At 24.1% G+C, this 14,823-nt stretch overlaps 7 protein-coding genes across 7 annotated transcripts; 3 read left to right on the top strand and 4 right to left on the bottom strand.

Annotated features, from left to right (window-relative positions):
* Positions 1 to 49: 49 nt before the first annotated feature.
* PBANKA_0620800 (conserved protein, unknown function) lies at positions 50 to 1,729 on the bottom strand (the record flags this gene model as incomplete). The annotated part of the gene is made up of 1 exon (XM_034563854.1): positions 50 to 1,729. The coding sequence occupies one exon, from the start codon at positions 1,727 to 1,729 to the stop codon at positions 50 to 52; it is 1,680 nt and encodes a 559-aa protein (XP_034420708.1).
* Positions 1,730 to 3,236: 1,507 nt separating this feature from the next.
* Positions 3,237 to 4,639, bottom strand: PBANKA_0620700 (conserved Plasmodium protein, unknown function; the record flags this gene model as incomplete). Its single annotated transcript, XM_034563852.1, has 4 exons — positions 3,237 to 3,852; positions 3,948 to 4,010; positions 4,109 to 4,163; positions 4,303 to 4,639. The coding sequence occupies 4 exons, from the start codon at positions 4,637 to 4,639 to the stop codon at positions 3,237 to 3,239; spliced, it is 1,071 nt and encodes a 356-aa protein (XP_034420707.1).
* An 806-nt stretch (positions 4,640 to 5,445) lies between these two features.
* PBANKA_0620600 (protein CPH1, putative) lies at positions 5,446 to 6,807 on the top strand (the record flags this gene model as incomplete). The annotated part of the gene is made up of 1 exon (XM_034563851.1): positions 5,446 to 6,807. One exon carries the CDS (start codon positions 5,446 to 5,448, stop codon positions 6,805 to 6,807), a length of 1,362 nt encoding a protein of 453 aa, XP_034420706.1.
* Positions 6,808 to 7,530: 723 nt separating this feature from the next.
* Positions 7,531 to 8,538, top strand: PBANKA_0620500 (tRNAHis guanylyltransferase, putative; the record flags this gene model as incomplete). The annotated part of the gene is made up of 1 exon (XM_034563850.1): positions 7,531 to 8,538. One exon carries the CDS (start codon positions 7,531 to 7,533, stop codon positions 8,536 to 8,538), a length of 1,008 nt encoding a protein of 335 aa, XP_034420705.1.
* An 847-nt stretch (positions 8,539 to 9,385) lies between these two features.
* Positions 9,386 to 11,519, top strand: PBANKA_0620400 (conserved protein, unknown function; the record flags this gene model as incomplete). The annotated part of the gene is made up of 11 exons (XM_034563849.1): positions 9,386 to 9,438; positions 9,635 to 9,683; positions 9,794 to 9,896; positions 9,995 to 10,163; positions 10,367 to 10,396; positions 10,491 to 10,608; positions 10,688 to 10,765; positions 10,861 to 10,941; positions 11,059 to 11,133; positions 11,249 to 11,339; positions 11,434 to 11,519. 11 exons carry the CDS (start codon positions 9,386 to 9,388, stop codon positions 11,517 to 11,519), a joined length of 933 nt encoding a protein of 310 aa, XP_034420704.1.
* Positions 11,520 to 11,901: 382 nt separating this feature from the next.
* Positions 11,902 to 13,566, bottom strand: PBANKA_0620300 (conserved protein, unknown function; the record flags this gene model as incomplete). Its single annotated transcript, XM_034563848.1, has 1 exon — positions 11,902 to 13,566. One exon carries the CDS (start codon positions 13,564 to 13,566, stop codon positions 11,902 to 11,904), a length of 1,665 nt encoding a protein of 554 aa, XP_034420703.1.
* A 789-nt stretch (positions 13,567 to 14,355) lies between these two features.
* PBANKA_0620200 (conserved protein, unknown function) lies at positions 14,356 to 14,799 on the bottom strand (the record flags this gene model as incomplete). Its single annotated transcript, XM_034563847.1, has 2 exons — positions 14,356 to 14,512; positions 14,717 to 14,799. 2 exons carry the CDS (start codon positions 14,797 to 14,799, stop codon positions 14,356 to 14,358), a joined length of 240 nt encoding a protein of 79 aa, XP_034420702.1.
* Between the last annotated feature and the right edge of the window lie 24 nt (positions 14,800 to 14,823).

Genomic DNA, 14,823 nt, shown 5'->3' with positions numbered 1-14,823 from the left:
TCCAAAAACTATTGAGCTAAATTATTATTATTATTATTTTTTTTTTTTTTCAAATGTTGTGACATTCATCAAGCATATTCCTTTTCATAACTTCTTTTATTTTGTCAGAGGCTCTAAAATCTGTTATTATTTCATTACATTTTTGAGATTCATATATGACATTTTCAGAGCTTATTTCTTTCAATTTATCAACAGTTCTCGCATCTGCATTACTTGTTTCACATCTTTGTGATTCAAAAACTGTTTTTTCAGGAACCTTTTTTATTAATACTTCACCAGCCCTTGCATCTGCGTTACTTTTTTCACACCTTTGTGATTCAAACACTGTTTTTTCAGGAACCTTTTTTATTAATACTTCACCAGCCCTTGCATCTGCGTTACTTTTTTCACACCTTTGTGATTCAAACACAGTTTTTTCAGGAACCTTTTTTATTAATACTTCACCAGCCCTTGCATCTGCGTTACTTTTTTCACACCTTTGTGATTCAAAAACTGTTTTTTCAGGAACCTTTTTTATTAATACTTCACCAGCCCTTGCATCTGCGTTACTTTTTTCACACCTTTGTGATTCAAAAACTGTTTTTTCAGGAACCTTTTTTATTAATACTTCACCAGCCCTTGCATCTGCGTTACTTTTTTCACACCTTTGTGATTCAAAAACTGTTTTTTCAGGAACCTTTTTTATTAATGCTTCACCAGCCCTTGCATCTGCATTACTTTTTTCACATCGTTGGGCAACAAAAACTGTTTTTTCTTGTTTCTTTTCAATAACTCTTTTTTCATTTCCTTTTGAATCATCATTACAATTTTTTATAATATTTACCGATTCATAAACTGTTTTCTGATTAAAATTTTGTGGTGCATCTTCACCATATTTAAAATCAGCCTTTACTTTTTGAATTTTTTCGCCAACAAAAACTGTAATTTTTTGTGTATTCTTTTTTTCTGTTAAAAAATCGTTTATATTTTTTATTTTTTTTGGACGATTAGCTTTGGGTTCAACTTCCTCTATTTTATTTTCATGTTCAGATGTACTTCTATTATTATGACTCAAATTATCATTTTCTTTATTTTTAAAATAAGTACAACTTTTATTTTTAATTCCATCCTGATTATTAATATTCCTGAATGAGCCCAATACACCTGTTTGTTCTGTTTCCCCATCATTTTCCTCCTCTTTTTCCTCATCATTTTTCTCATTTTTTGGATTTATATTTGGCATTCCTATCCTTTTTTCATTATATTTTTTCTTATTTGCATCATCAAAACTTACTACGTTTTTTTTTAAAGAATTTTTTTCATTTCTGTTATTATAAATGTTATTGCTTTGTGCTCTTATTATCTCTGTTTTCATAAACGCATTGCTATGACAAGCTTCTATTTCATCAATCTTTGGATTTTGAACTTTTTCCTTGAATGGTTTGTCAATTTTATTTGTACATTCCATTTTTAATTGTAAAGAATTATTTAATCCCTTTCCCATAATTAAATCTCCAATTCGTTTCGAAGTATCAAACGAGCTATTTGCTGAATCACCATAACATATATTTGATGTTTCTATATTATTTTTTGTTTTCTTATCGTCAATATTGTCAATTTTTTCTGACTGCTCAAGCATTTTATCTTCGTTAATATTATTGTCTTTATGCATTAAACTATCATTCCCATCATTTTTTCCATAATTTTTGTCCAAGGATTCCTTCAAATTATTTGCATTATTTAAGTCCATTCTTTATTCTTTATTATTCAAAGGGATTGTTCTTTAACTCTGATCAATCTAATATGTTCCCGAAAACGAATTACAAATTTATTGTATTGTTCAGGCAATAATATCAATCCTGTATATATGTATGTATTATTTTTACAAATTTCTGGATTTTCTGATTTAGTTGCTTATTCAATAATTATTTTACAAATAAAAACGAACAAATTGACGAAAACTTGTATAAGACTATACCCCTCTCCCTTTTAATAAGAAATTTAAATAATATTAAAAATAAAAGGCAAAAAATCAAAAACAAATTTTGTATTTAAGCATAAAAATGTATAAATAAAAATTTGTTAAAAAATATTGCAATGAATAGGCTAAAAATAATTCTAAAAAAATATAAGTGCATATGCCTATATTTTAAGCAACATTTAAAAGCATAATTTTTTATTTTTATATAACGAAAAAAGAAAAATTAAAAAATGTAGAATAAATGGAAAAGCGAATCATAAATAAATTATTTTAAAAAGTAGTAAAAACTCATTGTCTTAAAATAAATATTCATTTTGTTTTTCCATATCACTTAACAAAAGCAACGTTTCCTTTTTTTTCTGAAAATTATTATGCATGTTTGCACACAAAAAAAAGTTTAAAAATAATAAAAAAGAAAATCAACAAAATGGAGAAATCACAAATAATAAAACATAAATACTTTTCAATATCTTCTAAATAAAAATGGACATCATAAAATCCTGTGTCATATTTATATAGACATTATAATAGACCGAAATTCGCTGTTTCATTCATGTTCATTCATTTATTTTTCCTCTTAATTTTGTATTAAAAATAATGGGCATATTTGTAAATTATATAAGCTTTAAAAAGAAGCTAATATAAAAGACAAGTTAGTTATATCCTGTTAAACAATGATAATTGTATATATGCATTTGTTTGATTATTTCCAAGTTAATATATATGAAACAATTCATATATCCAAGCATATACAAATATATATTTTTTGTTTGTGCATTCAATATCCATAAATAACGAATTTTTATTTTTCCACAAGAAATGCCCACAAATATTATTGGATTTATATTATCTTATTTTCATATAAATTATAAAATATATTAAATTAGTATTAATCAAATTATTGGCATCCATAATAAAAATTCTCTTAAGTATATTACATATACATATGGTCACACCCTTATAAGCTAGAAAAGCAAGTCAGTTAAATTCGAAAAAAAAAAAAATAATAATATAAAATAAAAAAAAAAATATAAAATAAAATATACATACATGCACACACGTGTAGTGTTCAAAATGGAGATTTTTTAAGATGGACAAGTAAATAATATTGTGGAAAAAATAAAAAAAGTGGAATAAAAAACACAACATTATAATAATTATGTCTATATATGATTATTTAATCTCTATTATAGTTATTTCGTATTAAGTCTATATTAAAGACAAATTTAATTTAAATTCAGAAAATATGTCTTATAATTTTGTATATATAATTAAACTATGAATGGTTGTAGATTTTACAGCATAGTGCAATTCGTTTCTCCCCTTTTTGAAAAAAATCTGGAGAAATATCTAAAGTCCATAAATTTGATTTTTCTGCTATTATCCCATTAACACGAGCATAATGAATAACACCATTATAAAAGTCAGTCGATGAGCACAATCTATAATTATTTTTACATAAATTTATGCTCATTGCCATATTATATTCACAAGAATAATGACCTACATATACAAACTGTGTATCACTAATTCCAGTTACACTAGGAAATAAAAAAGATTTTATTTCTGATATATTTAAATTCCGATTATAATAATATAATTCATCAATATAACCATTAAAACTTGAATATTTAAAATTTTTCCCAACATTTATATCACCTTTTTTTTCTATATTATTATTTTTTAAATATACAGAATTATCAAATATTCCATTAATATATATTTCTATATTTTTTTCACTCAATTTTATTGCAACATTTGTCCACCTCCTTAAAGGAATATACCCAATAGATGATAAGCCTTCATTTGAATTATTTTCTCCAAAAATTTTAATAGATAGCTTTGTTATATGTGGATGTAATAATATCTCTATTTTTTCTTCTTCCCCATCACTATAAATGAAAAATTATTTTTAAACATTCTAATTATATGAATATTGTGTATATTTTACTCATGTATTTTTTTTTGAAAAAAAAATTATTTTTACATTTGCGAGATTATATTACGAAAATGGCTAGTTGATTGTTCTAGTAAATATATCCAAAATATTCTGAACAAAAAAAAAAAATACAATTTTTTTCACAAATATAAGGTCTTCATAACTATATAGAAATATCAAAAAACATATTTTTTGATCTTTAAAAATACATGGTAAATTCAGTTGCTTTTAATGTATCTGAGGCAGGTACAAATCCAGACATATCTTTAGGGGAATAAAATAAGCGATAAAAGTATAATTTAAAAAAATAATAATTAATGTTTATGAATTTAAAAAATATTAACATGCACAAAATAATAAATATTATAAAATTTATATTGAATGAAAATGTGAATAATGTTACCCCCCAAAAAAGCACCACTGTATCCATATCCATTAAAGCCTGGAGCAGGTCTTATAAATTTATGCATATGATTATTATTTGAACTATAATCAATTGCATACATATCATCAAATGTCCATTTTCCTATCAACCCCCTATGAATATTATCAGCACTGATAACTGAACTTGTTCCCCCCAAACATAGCGTATTGGGAATATAAAAGCAATTTTCGAATATTTTTTCAAATTGTGGGGAAAATGTTATTTCATTAAAATAATTAAATGTTGGTTTACTCAATTTTGATATCTTTATGTTTATAATCAAAAAAAAAAATATATATATATATTTTCGAAGCATTTTTCACTAATCCTGTCTAAGCTTCAAAATAAAAAAAAATAAATAAATCAATTATTCTGAACAGTGCATATAAATTTGTATCTCGTCCAGGTAACTTAAATATATTCTTTTTTAAATATAAATAAATTACGACATGCAAACTGTCTTTAAGAGAGTCTAATATAATAGCGGGACATATATATGGATACGAATGAAAAGAAAAAAATTTAAATATATTTTTATCTACTTTATGAATTCATATTCCTCATGCACACAAGTTAAAATAAGTCTGAACATAACTGTGTAGCTACTTTTCTCGTTTTTTTACTGCCAATTAGTGCTAATATATTAGGGAATGCACACAATAATAGTGACAATAAGTGAAGCGATAAATAAAAGCGAACTTAAGAAATGTTATATTAGTACAATGACTATATATACATACAAGTTATTAAATATAACATTTAAAAATTTTCAAAGCTACTTATATATAAGTGCAAGTATATATACATAATCTTGTATTCCTTTTTATGAATAAAGTCATTATAAAAAAATATTTCTCCAATTTGTTCTGTACATACACTATCATACTTTAATATCCATTCCAAAAACGAGAATTAAGCATAAGACAAAAAAATGAAAATTGTAAAATTACAAGATCAAAAATATAGAATAAACATAAAATACGCATTATTTTTTCGCTTTTTAAAATTTTATAAATGTTACATGTTTTCCCCATAAAAGTTGCAAAATATTTATTGATATAACGTTTATTTTATTAATTTTTATAATTAAAATTTTTTTTTTCCTATATAATATAGAGGATTATGGAATTTCCGAATTATGTCTGGTTCAACAATAAGACATATCAAATAGAGAGCATATACAGAAAAAATCACACTATCCATTATTATTTAAAAAAAAATGATATAGTTACAGCATTAGCTGAAATAAGAAAAGGAGTATCGCCTTTTATAAAAGATGAATGTAATAGAACATCGTTAGATATAGCGGTCGTATTGTTTATGAGGAAATTTAATGAATTTATTTTTACATCACTTATCATAGATTATTTATACAAGACTAAGAACAAAAATGAAGAAGTGGAATATGCATATAATTGTAAAGGCATATTGGAAAAATATGACAATAAAACAGACTATAATGAATATGATATATTTCATAAAAATGATAACAAAGACATGGATAATGTAGGGATGAAAAAAAATGGTAATTGTAAAATGACACATGCAAATTATCAGGATGCTAATTTTATAAATTCCATACTTTTGCAAAAAAAAATAAAATATAATTCCCTCATTATAAAGGATTATAATAATAGTGAAAATATATCTAATGAAAAATATAAACAAAAAAATTTATTTTTTTCATTCCAAAAAATATTAATTTTAAATTTAAGTAAAAATATGAAAGCACAATTAAACGAAATTTTAAGACAAGCGAGAGCTCTTTTATTCTTTATTAAAACCCTAAGCAAAAATATTATATTAAAAAAATCTGCAAAAAATGTAATTAAAGAAGAAATTGAAAAGTTACCTTTCCCCTATTTTTACAATGCAGCTATTCATACACTTTTCAAGTTTTTTTCGCCTGAACGTGTTAAGGTAAAAAGGAAAAAACAAAAAAGCAAAAAAATAAATGAACAAAAAAATCACAGTAGTGTTAGTAGTGATATAAGCAATAGTAGTAGTACCAACTCCAGTGGTAAGGGTGAGCACAATGCGATAAATGGATGGGATGTAAAAAACCCAGCAGATTCTAGAAAATTAATCACTAAAATACTCACAAACCAATTAATAGGGAACGAAATTATCATATTTATAGGAACATTTTTTTCATATTTTTCTAATTTAGTTTTTATATTTGGAGAAAAAATATTTCGCACTAATTTAATAACATCGCAATATTTACTTCATATGTCTTTTACTTTAGATAATGAATATTTATTTAACGTAATAATTAACAGAAATAATGTTTTTAATCAGGCTCAAATATTTGACTGGAATAAATTAATCGATTCTTTGTTACCCCAACAAGATCTTATGCAAGGATATTATAAGCCTTTAATTTATGCTAAACTAAGCAAATCTTTTTTAGATAAAGTGAAGAAATTTTATCAAAATAAAAATAAAAAGAAAAATATCAAAAAATACAAAAAGATAATTTAAAAAATGCCAAAATTATATCCCCTCACATTCCCAATCTAGCATATATAAGATCACCCTTAATACACAAAACCACCCACACTTTGAAAAGGTAATAAATCACGTATTATATAAATTAAAAGTTGTAAAACCAACATAAAGTATATATTAATTTTCAGATAAAAGAGCATGTTTGCTCATAATATCAAAGTTGTGTAAAAATATTATAATATATACATATATATTTATTAGTGGTATTTTCCACTTTAGGGGCATCAGGTTTTTATTAAAATTGTATATTGCATACTACGCACAAATATAAGTTTGTTTATTTTTTTCATCTTTTTTATTTCTTCTGCATTTTTTTGCCCTTTTTATTTTCTTCCTATGAAGAAAAAAATCGTTCATTAAAATTTTATCAATTAAGATAAATTATGTAACTATAAAAAAAAATATTTTTTTAATTTACACTTGTTTTTAATAGTAATAAAAAAAAATATTAGCAAAGGAGGTGTTATTCCTTCTTTTCTCCTCATTCTGAACTATTTGTGTAAGTATATATTTGCTTCCCAATTGGTCATATAAATGTGATTGTTTTCCTGAATTGTTAATGTAAATATTATTATTACTTTTATTTTCGCTTTTGTTTCCTGCACCGTTCATAAAATGCAAATGTAAACTAGTGAAAATTAAACTACCTAATAACAAAAGGGGAAAAAATTCTGACTTATTCATAATTTCCAACCAATGGCTAACAGCAAATTTGCGTATGTAAAATTATTTGAAGAAGAAAAAAAAATATTATTGAATTGCTATTTTGTTGTAAGAATAGATGGAAGTGATTTTAAAAAATTTATAAAACAACATGAATATATTAAGCCAAATGATTTAAGAGGACTAAATTTAATGAACGAATGCGCAATTAATGTTTTAAAAAATTATGATGAAATAGATTTATGTTATGGACATTCAGACGAATTTAGTTTTTTATTTAGAAAGTCTACAAAATTATGGAATAGAAGGCATGATAAAATATTAACTAATGTAGTGTCATATTTTACATCATCTTTTACATTTAATTGGAAAAAATACTTTCCTAATAAAGAGTTAATATACCTTCCATCATTTGATGCAAGGATAATTGTATACCCAACAGAGAGTGAAATAAAAGATTATTTTTCATGGCGACAAGCAGATTGCCATATAAACACACAATATAATGAATGTTTTTGGAATCTAGTTTTAAAGAGCAATTACACACATGAAGAAGCTTATAAATTTTTATTAGCGACCCAGACAAAAGATAAAAACGAATTATTGTTTACCCGTTTTGATATTAATTATAATAATATTCCTGAAATTTTTAGGCGTGGTACTATAATAATTAGAAATAAAAATTACAAAAAAAATACAACTCAACATATACAAAATAATGATAAACATATAGACTATATGCAAGGGGAGCAAACTAAGGAAGAATGGAAAAAACAAATTAATCCACATATTTATAAAGAAAATACAGATACTGACTTATGCGACATATCAAATGTAGAAACCAATAATAATAGTAATAACAGCAATAGTAATAATTTCGATCCGAATATTTTAAAACCATTCCAGAATGATCAAAGCAATACTTTGGATAAATTTATAATAACTCATGAAAATTTGATTTCTGAAACATTTTGGAATAAATACGATTTTGTTTTTAAAAAAAAAAAGGAATTAAAATGTATAAAATATCCTCATTCATAAATTTCAATGCTACACAAAACAAATAAATACTCATAGAGTAAAAATGAAATAAAGCACTGTTTTTTAGAGATATAGATAGCTTTTTATTTTCTATATTTATATTATGTATTTCTGTTGTTTGTCTTTTTTTTTTATTACTCATTTGCAATTTATTGCATGCTTTTATGTTATGCCACACGGCTAGCAATAAATAAACAATTTAAAACTCTATCCAATAATAACTATTGTAAAAAAAAATTATATTTATTTTTGTCATAATGTGTTAGGCACTGGGGATATTTACAATTTCCTTTTATATTTTCATATATATATACCCTTCTTAAAACATAAATAAATGTTCTTAATTATTTAAATTAAAATATTTTTACTATATATATGAATATTATTTTAAGATATATTTTACCAAAGCACTTAGTTAAAGACATATCAATTTTTTTATATTTTTTTGTTAAGCAATAATAAAAAAAAATATGGCATACCCGGAGAATACTTGCATATAAATGCACGTATTTTTCCAGTTTATAAATTTATAATATTTATATTAAAAAAAATATAAATAATAAAAAATAATTAAAAAAAAAGTTAGAGTAACAACTAATCAAATGCAAAAACAATAATTGCAACTTAATAGTCGAGATATTAATTAAGGAAATATAATTTTTTTTATTTATTTAGTCTTTATGTTTGTATTTCATTCTGTATTCCTTTTGTATATCTTTTCTTCTTTTCTAATTTAATGAAATATTTTCATGGGAAAATTAATATTCTAATTTTTTTATTTATTGTACCTTTTTTAATTTTTTTTTTGTTATTTTCCATTTTCTCCCTTTTAAATTTATTTCCTAAAATGAGTTGCTCAAATGTTGCCCCTAGTTCCATGTCTATAAATGATAGTCTAAAGTAAGTATATCCGCACATAATCATTAAATGTAAATAACAAAACATAAATGTATATAATTAAATATCCACTCTATTGAGTTAAATTATTTGTGTAATTGTTTTTTACTTTTTTTATGAGAGTATTATTAGTAGCTTCTACATTATTGTGTGCAAATATTTGGGATTGTATTATTATTTTACATTTTTTTTATTTCAGAAAACCGGCAGGAAAGCCAACAAATTATGATGGTTTTAATTTTTTACAAGTATTTTTAAAACAACATTTTTTCTCTCCATTTACTATGCATATGTTAATGCTTGTATACAAGTTCTTTTTCGAATTTGACAAATTTCAATTTTTTTTTTTCATAACTAGTTCTATGGAGATACTACAGAAAAAACATTTAAAAGCTCAATAAGAAACATTGATCACAAAAATAAAAATTCTATTTTTGATTTACCCATAACTGACCAGACAGGTAAACCCGTTAATTGTTCATTTATTTTGTATATTGCTTGTTCATTTTTTATATTGCTTGTTCATTTTTTTATTTGTTCTGAACGTTCAACATAACAGATCTTGCCAAAGTCAATTCTCCAAAAATGCAAAGAACAGCTCGAAGAATTAAGGAACATTCTTCTTATAATATAAACAAAATATTTCAAGGTGATGACCCAAATGCACCCAATAAAAAATACGGAAAAAAAATTCATCCAGATATCAGAAATCTTTATATATTTACCAAGTTAGCCAAAATATACAACCATATCAACCAAATAATTAGCTTAAAATAAAAATGCGAAACCATGCAATATGTGATTCAATACGTGATTCATTAAGTGCTTCATTAAGTGTATTTGTCTTTTCACTTATTTACTCCGGGATTTTATAATTTTATTTATGTACATCCTTTTTCACTTCCTTCCTTTTCAACTCCTATTTTACAAGTCAAAGCAATTATGAAAACGAAAAAAAAAGGTTTGAAAAAAGATAATAAAATTATATGCACAATTAATAAAAATAATCAATTATTGCCTGTATCGTACATAATAATATTATATATTTTTTTTAGCTCTAAAAAGATAAGCGCATACAGTTTAAATAGCAATCCTTGTAAATGGGGGGTAGACGTTTTCAGATATGATTTACCCCCTCCTAAAAAATTATATAGGCATGTGAATAATTTATCTGTAAGACAAATAAGAATAAAAAAAGTATCTAGTTGCATAACTACCATCAATAATAGTTATTTATTTTTTTTTTTTGTAGACTTGTCTAGTACCGCATAAAAGTGACGATTCATATATTCAAAAACACAACAAAACACATTATATCACCCAATTAGAGGTTTTTAAATAAAAAGAAATAAAAATAAAATCAATATGCACATAACATTTTTCCATCCCCTTTATATATTATATTAACTTCTCGAATTTCCAAAGAAATCTTTATGCCCTAAAGAAAATGTGTTTATTCCGAATTCCAGTAAAAAACTCATCCCCATTCAAGGATCTAAACTTGAGGTATCCATAAAAATTATGTGCATTCTTATTTATCAATTTCTTTTTTTCACATACCCATACTATCCAACTTTTTCTTATTTATATTTTCTCATTTTTTTTTTTTTTTATTTAATTCAGATGAATTGTGTTCCTAGGGATCAAGAAATAAATCGAATGAAACAAAATCGATCTTTTCAACGTGGAAATTTAAACGTAATTTTTTACAAAAAATAAAATATAATAAAACCATGTTTCAATAGTTACTCAATTTATTTCAATCAATATATATATACAACATGTACATGGTAATAATTTTTTTTTTGTGCAGGCAGATCTAACTCCCCTTGTGGGGAGCACTAAAAAATTCTGTCATATAAATAATGAAAACAGAAACAAAATTTGTTCCGTTTCTTTTAATTGTAAATTTACTTATCATTTTAAAAACATATACAATGCCCTACTTAGGTTTCTATATTTATAAAAATGTATATTTTTTATATATTTTTTTTCCAGGTGACAGAACGATATCACCATATAGGTCAGGAAAAAGAATAGGATATTCAAACAGCCGAAGCGAAAATTCAATATTTTTATTTTAAACAATATAAAAATGATGGAATATACATTAAAAATATATTACACCCATGAGCATTACATAGGCCTTTAAGTTTTGTAGATTTCCCCCCTTTTTTTTAGTATACTTTTTGTTTCTACACATTTGGCTATTTATTTATTTATTTTTTTTTGCTATTATTATTTATGAAAATTCAATGAAAATAATTTACATAAATTATTATATACATAAAATTGTTACATTATTATATTTTTTTTTAACTTATGTTAATATAATTAAAAAAAGAAAGGAAGAAATTGTATTCGTTTCATTGCTTTGTATATAACTGCAATACGCACCTTTAGGTTGCTGTAGATTGTTTTAACACTAAAAAATTGAAAAAACAAACAAAAAAATGAAATGACACATCAGTGAACAACAATATCAGACAAAAAGCTGGATCCAAATTTTTTTGGATAAATATCGAATCCTCTTAAATCTATAATTTTTTTTTTTTTTGGAGCTATAATATTAAAAATTTGTTTACATATAGAACAGCATTTTTTTTGAAACTTTGTTAATTTAACTGGTTCTTCATATTTATGTTCAAAAATAAAAGTATAATTAGGATCATTATATTTTTTAGAGACTGGAATAGCAAAATGCTTAATACATAAATCCTCAATGCCTATACAATTACATGCATCTATACTTTCAGGTTTTGCATTATCATCATATATAGTTTTAACAGAATCTCTATATGTAGGCAAGGAAATATTTGAGTATGATTTTTTTTCGTTTAAATATATACTTTCTTTATTTCCTTGGCTTTCATCATGTTCATATAATTCTTCTGTAATATCATAATTGTCATCTTTTTCTGGGCATGTTTTAGGATAAAGATGGGAATTTTCATATGTGCTTAATTGAGGTGGTATTATTTTATGATTAACAAATATGGAAAATGAACAAAATGGAGGTACAGATGCATTATTACATGGGCCTTCAATATCATTAATCCAAAATCCAGGGCAAGCAATCAAAGTGGCTAAGCATTGAGGAAAACATACAGACATAGTTTCAGCAACCTTTAAACCTATTGGTAACCAACATATAGGAAATAAAGATGCACAATACATTCCTAAATATGCCATTGCACATATTCTATATTGTGTATTAGATGTTTTTCCAATTTTTGATGAATATTTTGATGGAAAGCTAGCTATAATTCCATTCATAGTAGAATCTGTTACATCTGCCGTTATAAATTCTGCTGCTGTTATTGGATATAAAATAGAACCCAAACAATTTTTACCAGTAACCATAGGCAAACATGGTAATGGTCTATTTACCCATATTGGTGGGGGTATGAGAGGAGGAACAATATCAACAACTGAACTTGCAACTGATTGTATAAGTCCTTTAACCATTGTTAAACTTTGTAATAACATATTTGATAACCCTGGTTCTTTTGATGATTCAATTGTTTCTACATTTTCTAAAGATGCCTTCATTAGTTTACTTAAATTATTTCCATAACTCGATCTTATAGGCCCCCCTGGATATTCAATTTGTTCTGACATATTATCATTATCAATATTTTTATTTCCTATTCGTTCTTTTCTATTATTTCGAAGCTCATTGTTTTGAATTCTACTATTAGTTATATTATCACAATGCGGATATAATTCATTTTTTTTTTTTTTTTTTTGTAAAAATTTATTTCCATATTCTTTACTCATAACCTTTTCCATTAAAAATGTATAACCATCTATATCAAAATAGCTTAATGCTGATTTATATAATTCTAAAAATACCTCCTTTGATAATTTCATTTTTTTTAATGCTCCTTTTAAATTATTAAAATGTTTTCCTCTTGTTTTTACATATTCACTATTTATATATTCATATAATTCAATGGGATTTGGTAACAAACTTAGATTATCTAACCCTAAATCAAAATAATTATATTCTACATCTTTTGTAATATTATTTTCTTTAAATTTTTCTTCCTTTTCAACATTTATTTCTTCAGATTTATACATATATAAAAAAATAAAAACAAAAATATAAAATAAATGTGTATATGCCATTTTGACAACTTTGTTTAACACACATAAGTAGATTGTTCTCAAAATACTGATTATTTTATAACAATACAATTAGAAATTTATAAAATATCGAATTGTAAAATTTCTATTTTGCCAATATTGCTTCCCTTTAGGACAGTGGCTAAGCATGTTTGCGAACTGGTGGGAAATTAAAAATAAGACAAAAAATAGAAAAAATAGAAAAAAATAGAAAAAATAGAAAAAAATAGAAAAAATAGAAAAAAATCATCTTTCATTTTTCATCCCAAATAAGCATATCCTCATTGCATATAACGTTCATGCGCATTCTTTTTATTCTTTAATTTTTATTCTTTACTTTTTTGAAGTTGTGTGCACAAATCGCTCAATGTAAGGTCGCGATATTTCAACATTTATTTAGTCACTTTTTTAAACAAATTCTTATTCATTTTTATTTTAAGAAAAATATAACTTTAATCAGTTGGAAAAATAACGGTTTATTATTACATTTTCCAACATTTCAAATATTTTAACTTTTACAATTTGTTCGCATTTCATTTAAGACCAAACATTGGGTAAAATGTTTATGTATGTTTGCATACTTTGAAATATTATACAAAAAAATAATGGAGTGAAAAAAGGAGTGTTTTAGAAAAAAGGCTTTACATTTTTTATATAAGCTACGCAAAAAAGTATATATTGGGAAAATTATACATGCACACATGTATTTGTGTGAGGTTAAAAGGTTAGCATATATTATATAACTATGATTAATAATTGCTATAATTTTCCATTTTTGAAGTTTATATTAAATTATTCATAAGGTGGAGGCGCTGTTTTATTATATCCAACATCAGTTTTTTTCCAAATTCCAAAACTAAGCATTTTTTTATATTCAGTATCTAAAGCTGGAAAAACTAATGATACACAATAAACCCCCCAAACAAATAACCATGGACTTAATCGATATCTATATAAAAACAAAAAATAGATTTATAATAAACTTGATATATATTGCAACTTATATTTCTTTTATCAATTAAATTGGACATAGATCAAACTGAAAAAAATTAAAATATTTTTCTCAATTCATATGTACACTATAATATATATTCACTTTTTTATTTCATAATTTAAATTTATTATTTTATTTTATCATAAATATATCACTTACCCAACTTGTAAACATCCATATCTTCTACGAGCGTTAAAATTGTGTGTGCTCATCCATATTTTTGCATATACTGCTTTTGACATTTTTGTATTAAAACTTATTATTAA

The sequence above is a fragment of the Plasmodium berghei genome (assembly GCF_900002375.2).
Source record: "Plasmodium berghei ANKA genome assembly, chromosome: 6".
NCBI classification, from domain to species: Eukaryota; Apicomplexa; class Aconoidasida; order Haemosporida; family Plasmodiidae; genus Plasmodium; species Plasmodium berghei.
Note: the sequence above shows the minus strand (reverse complement) of the source record. Positions and strands in the feature narration are given on the sequence as shown.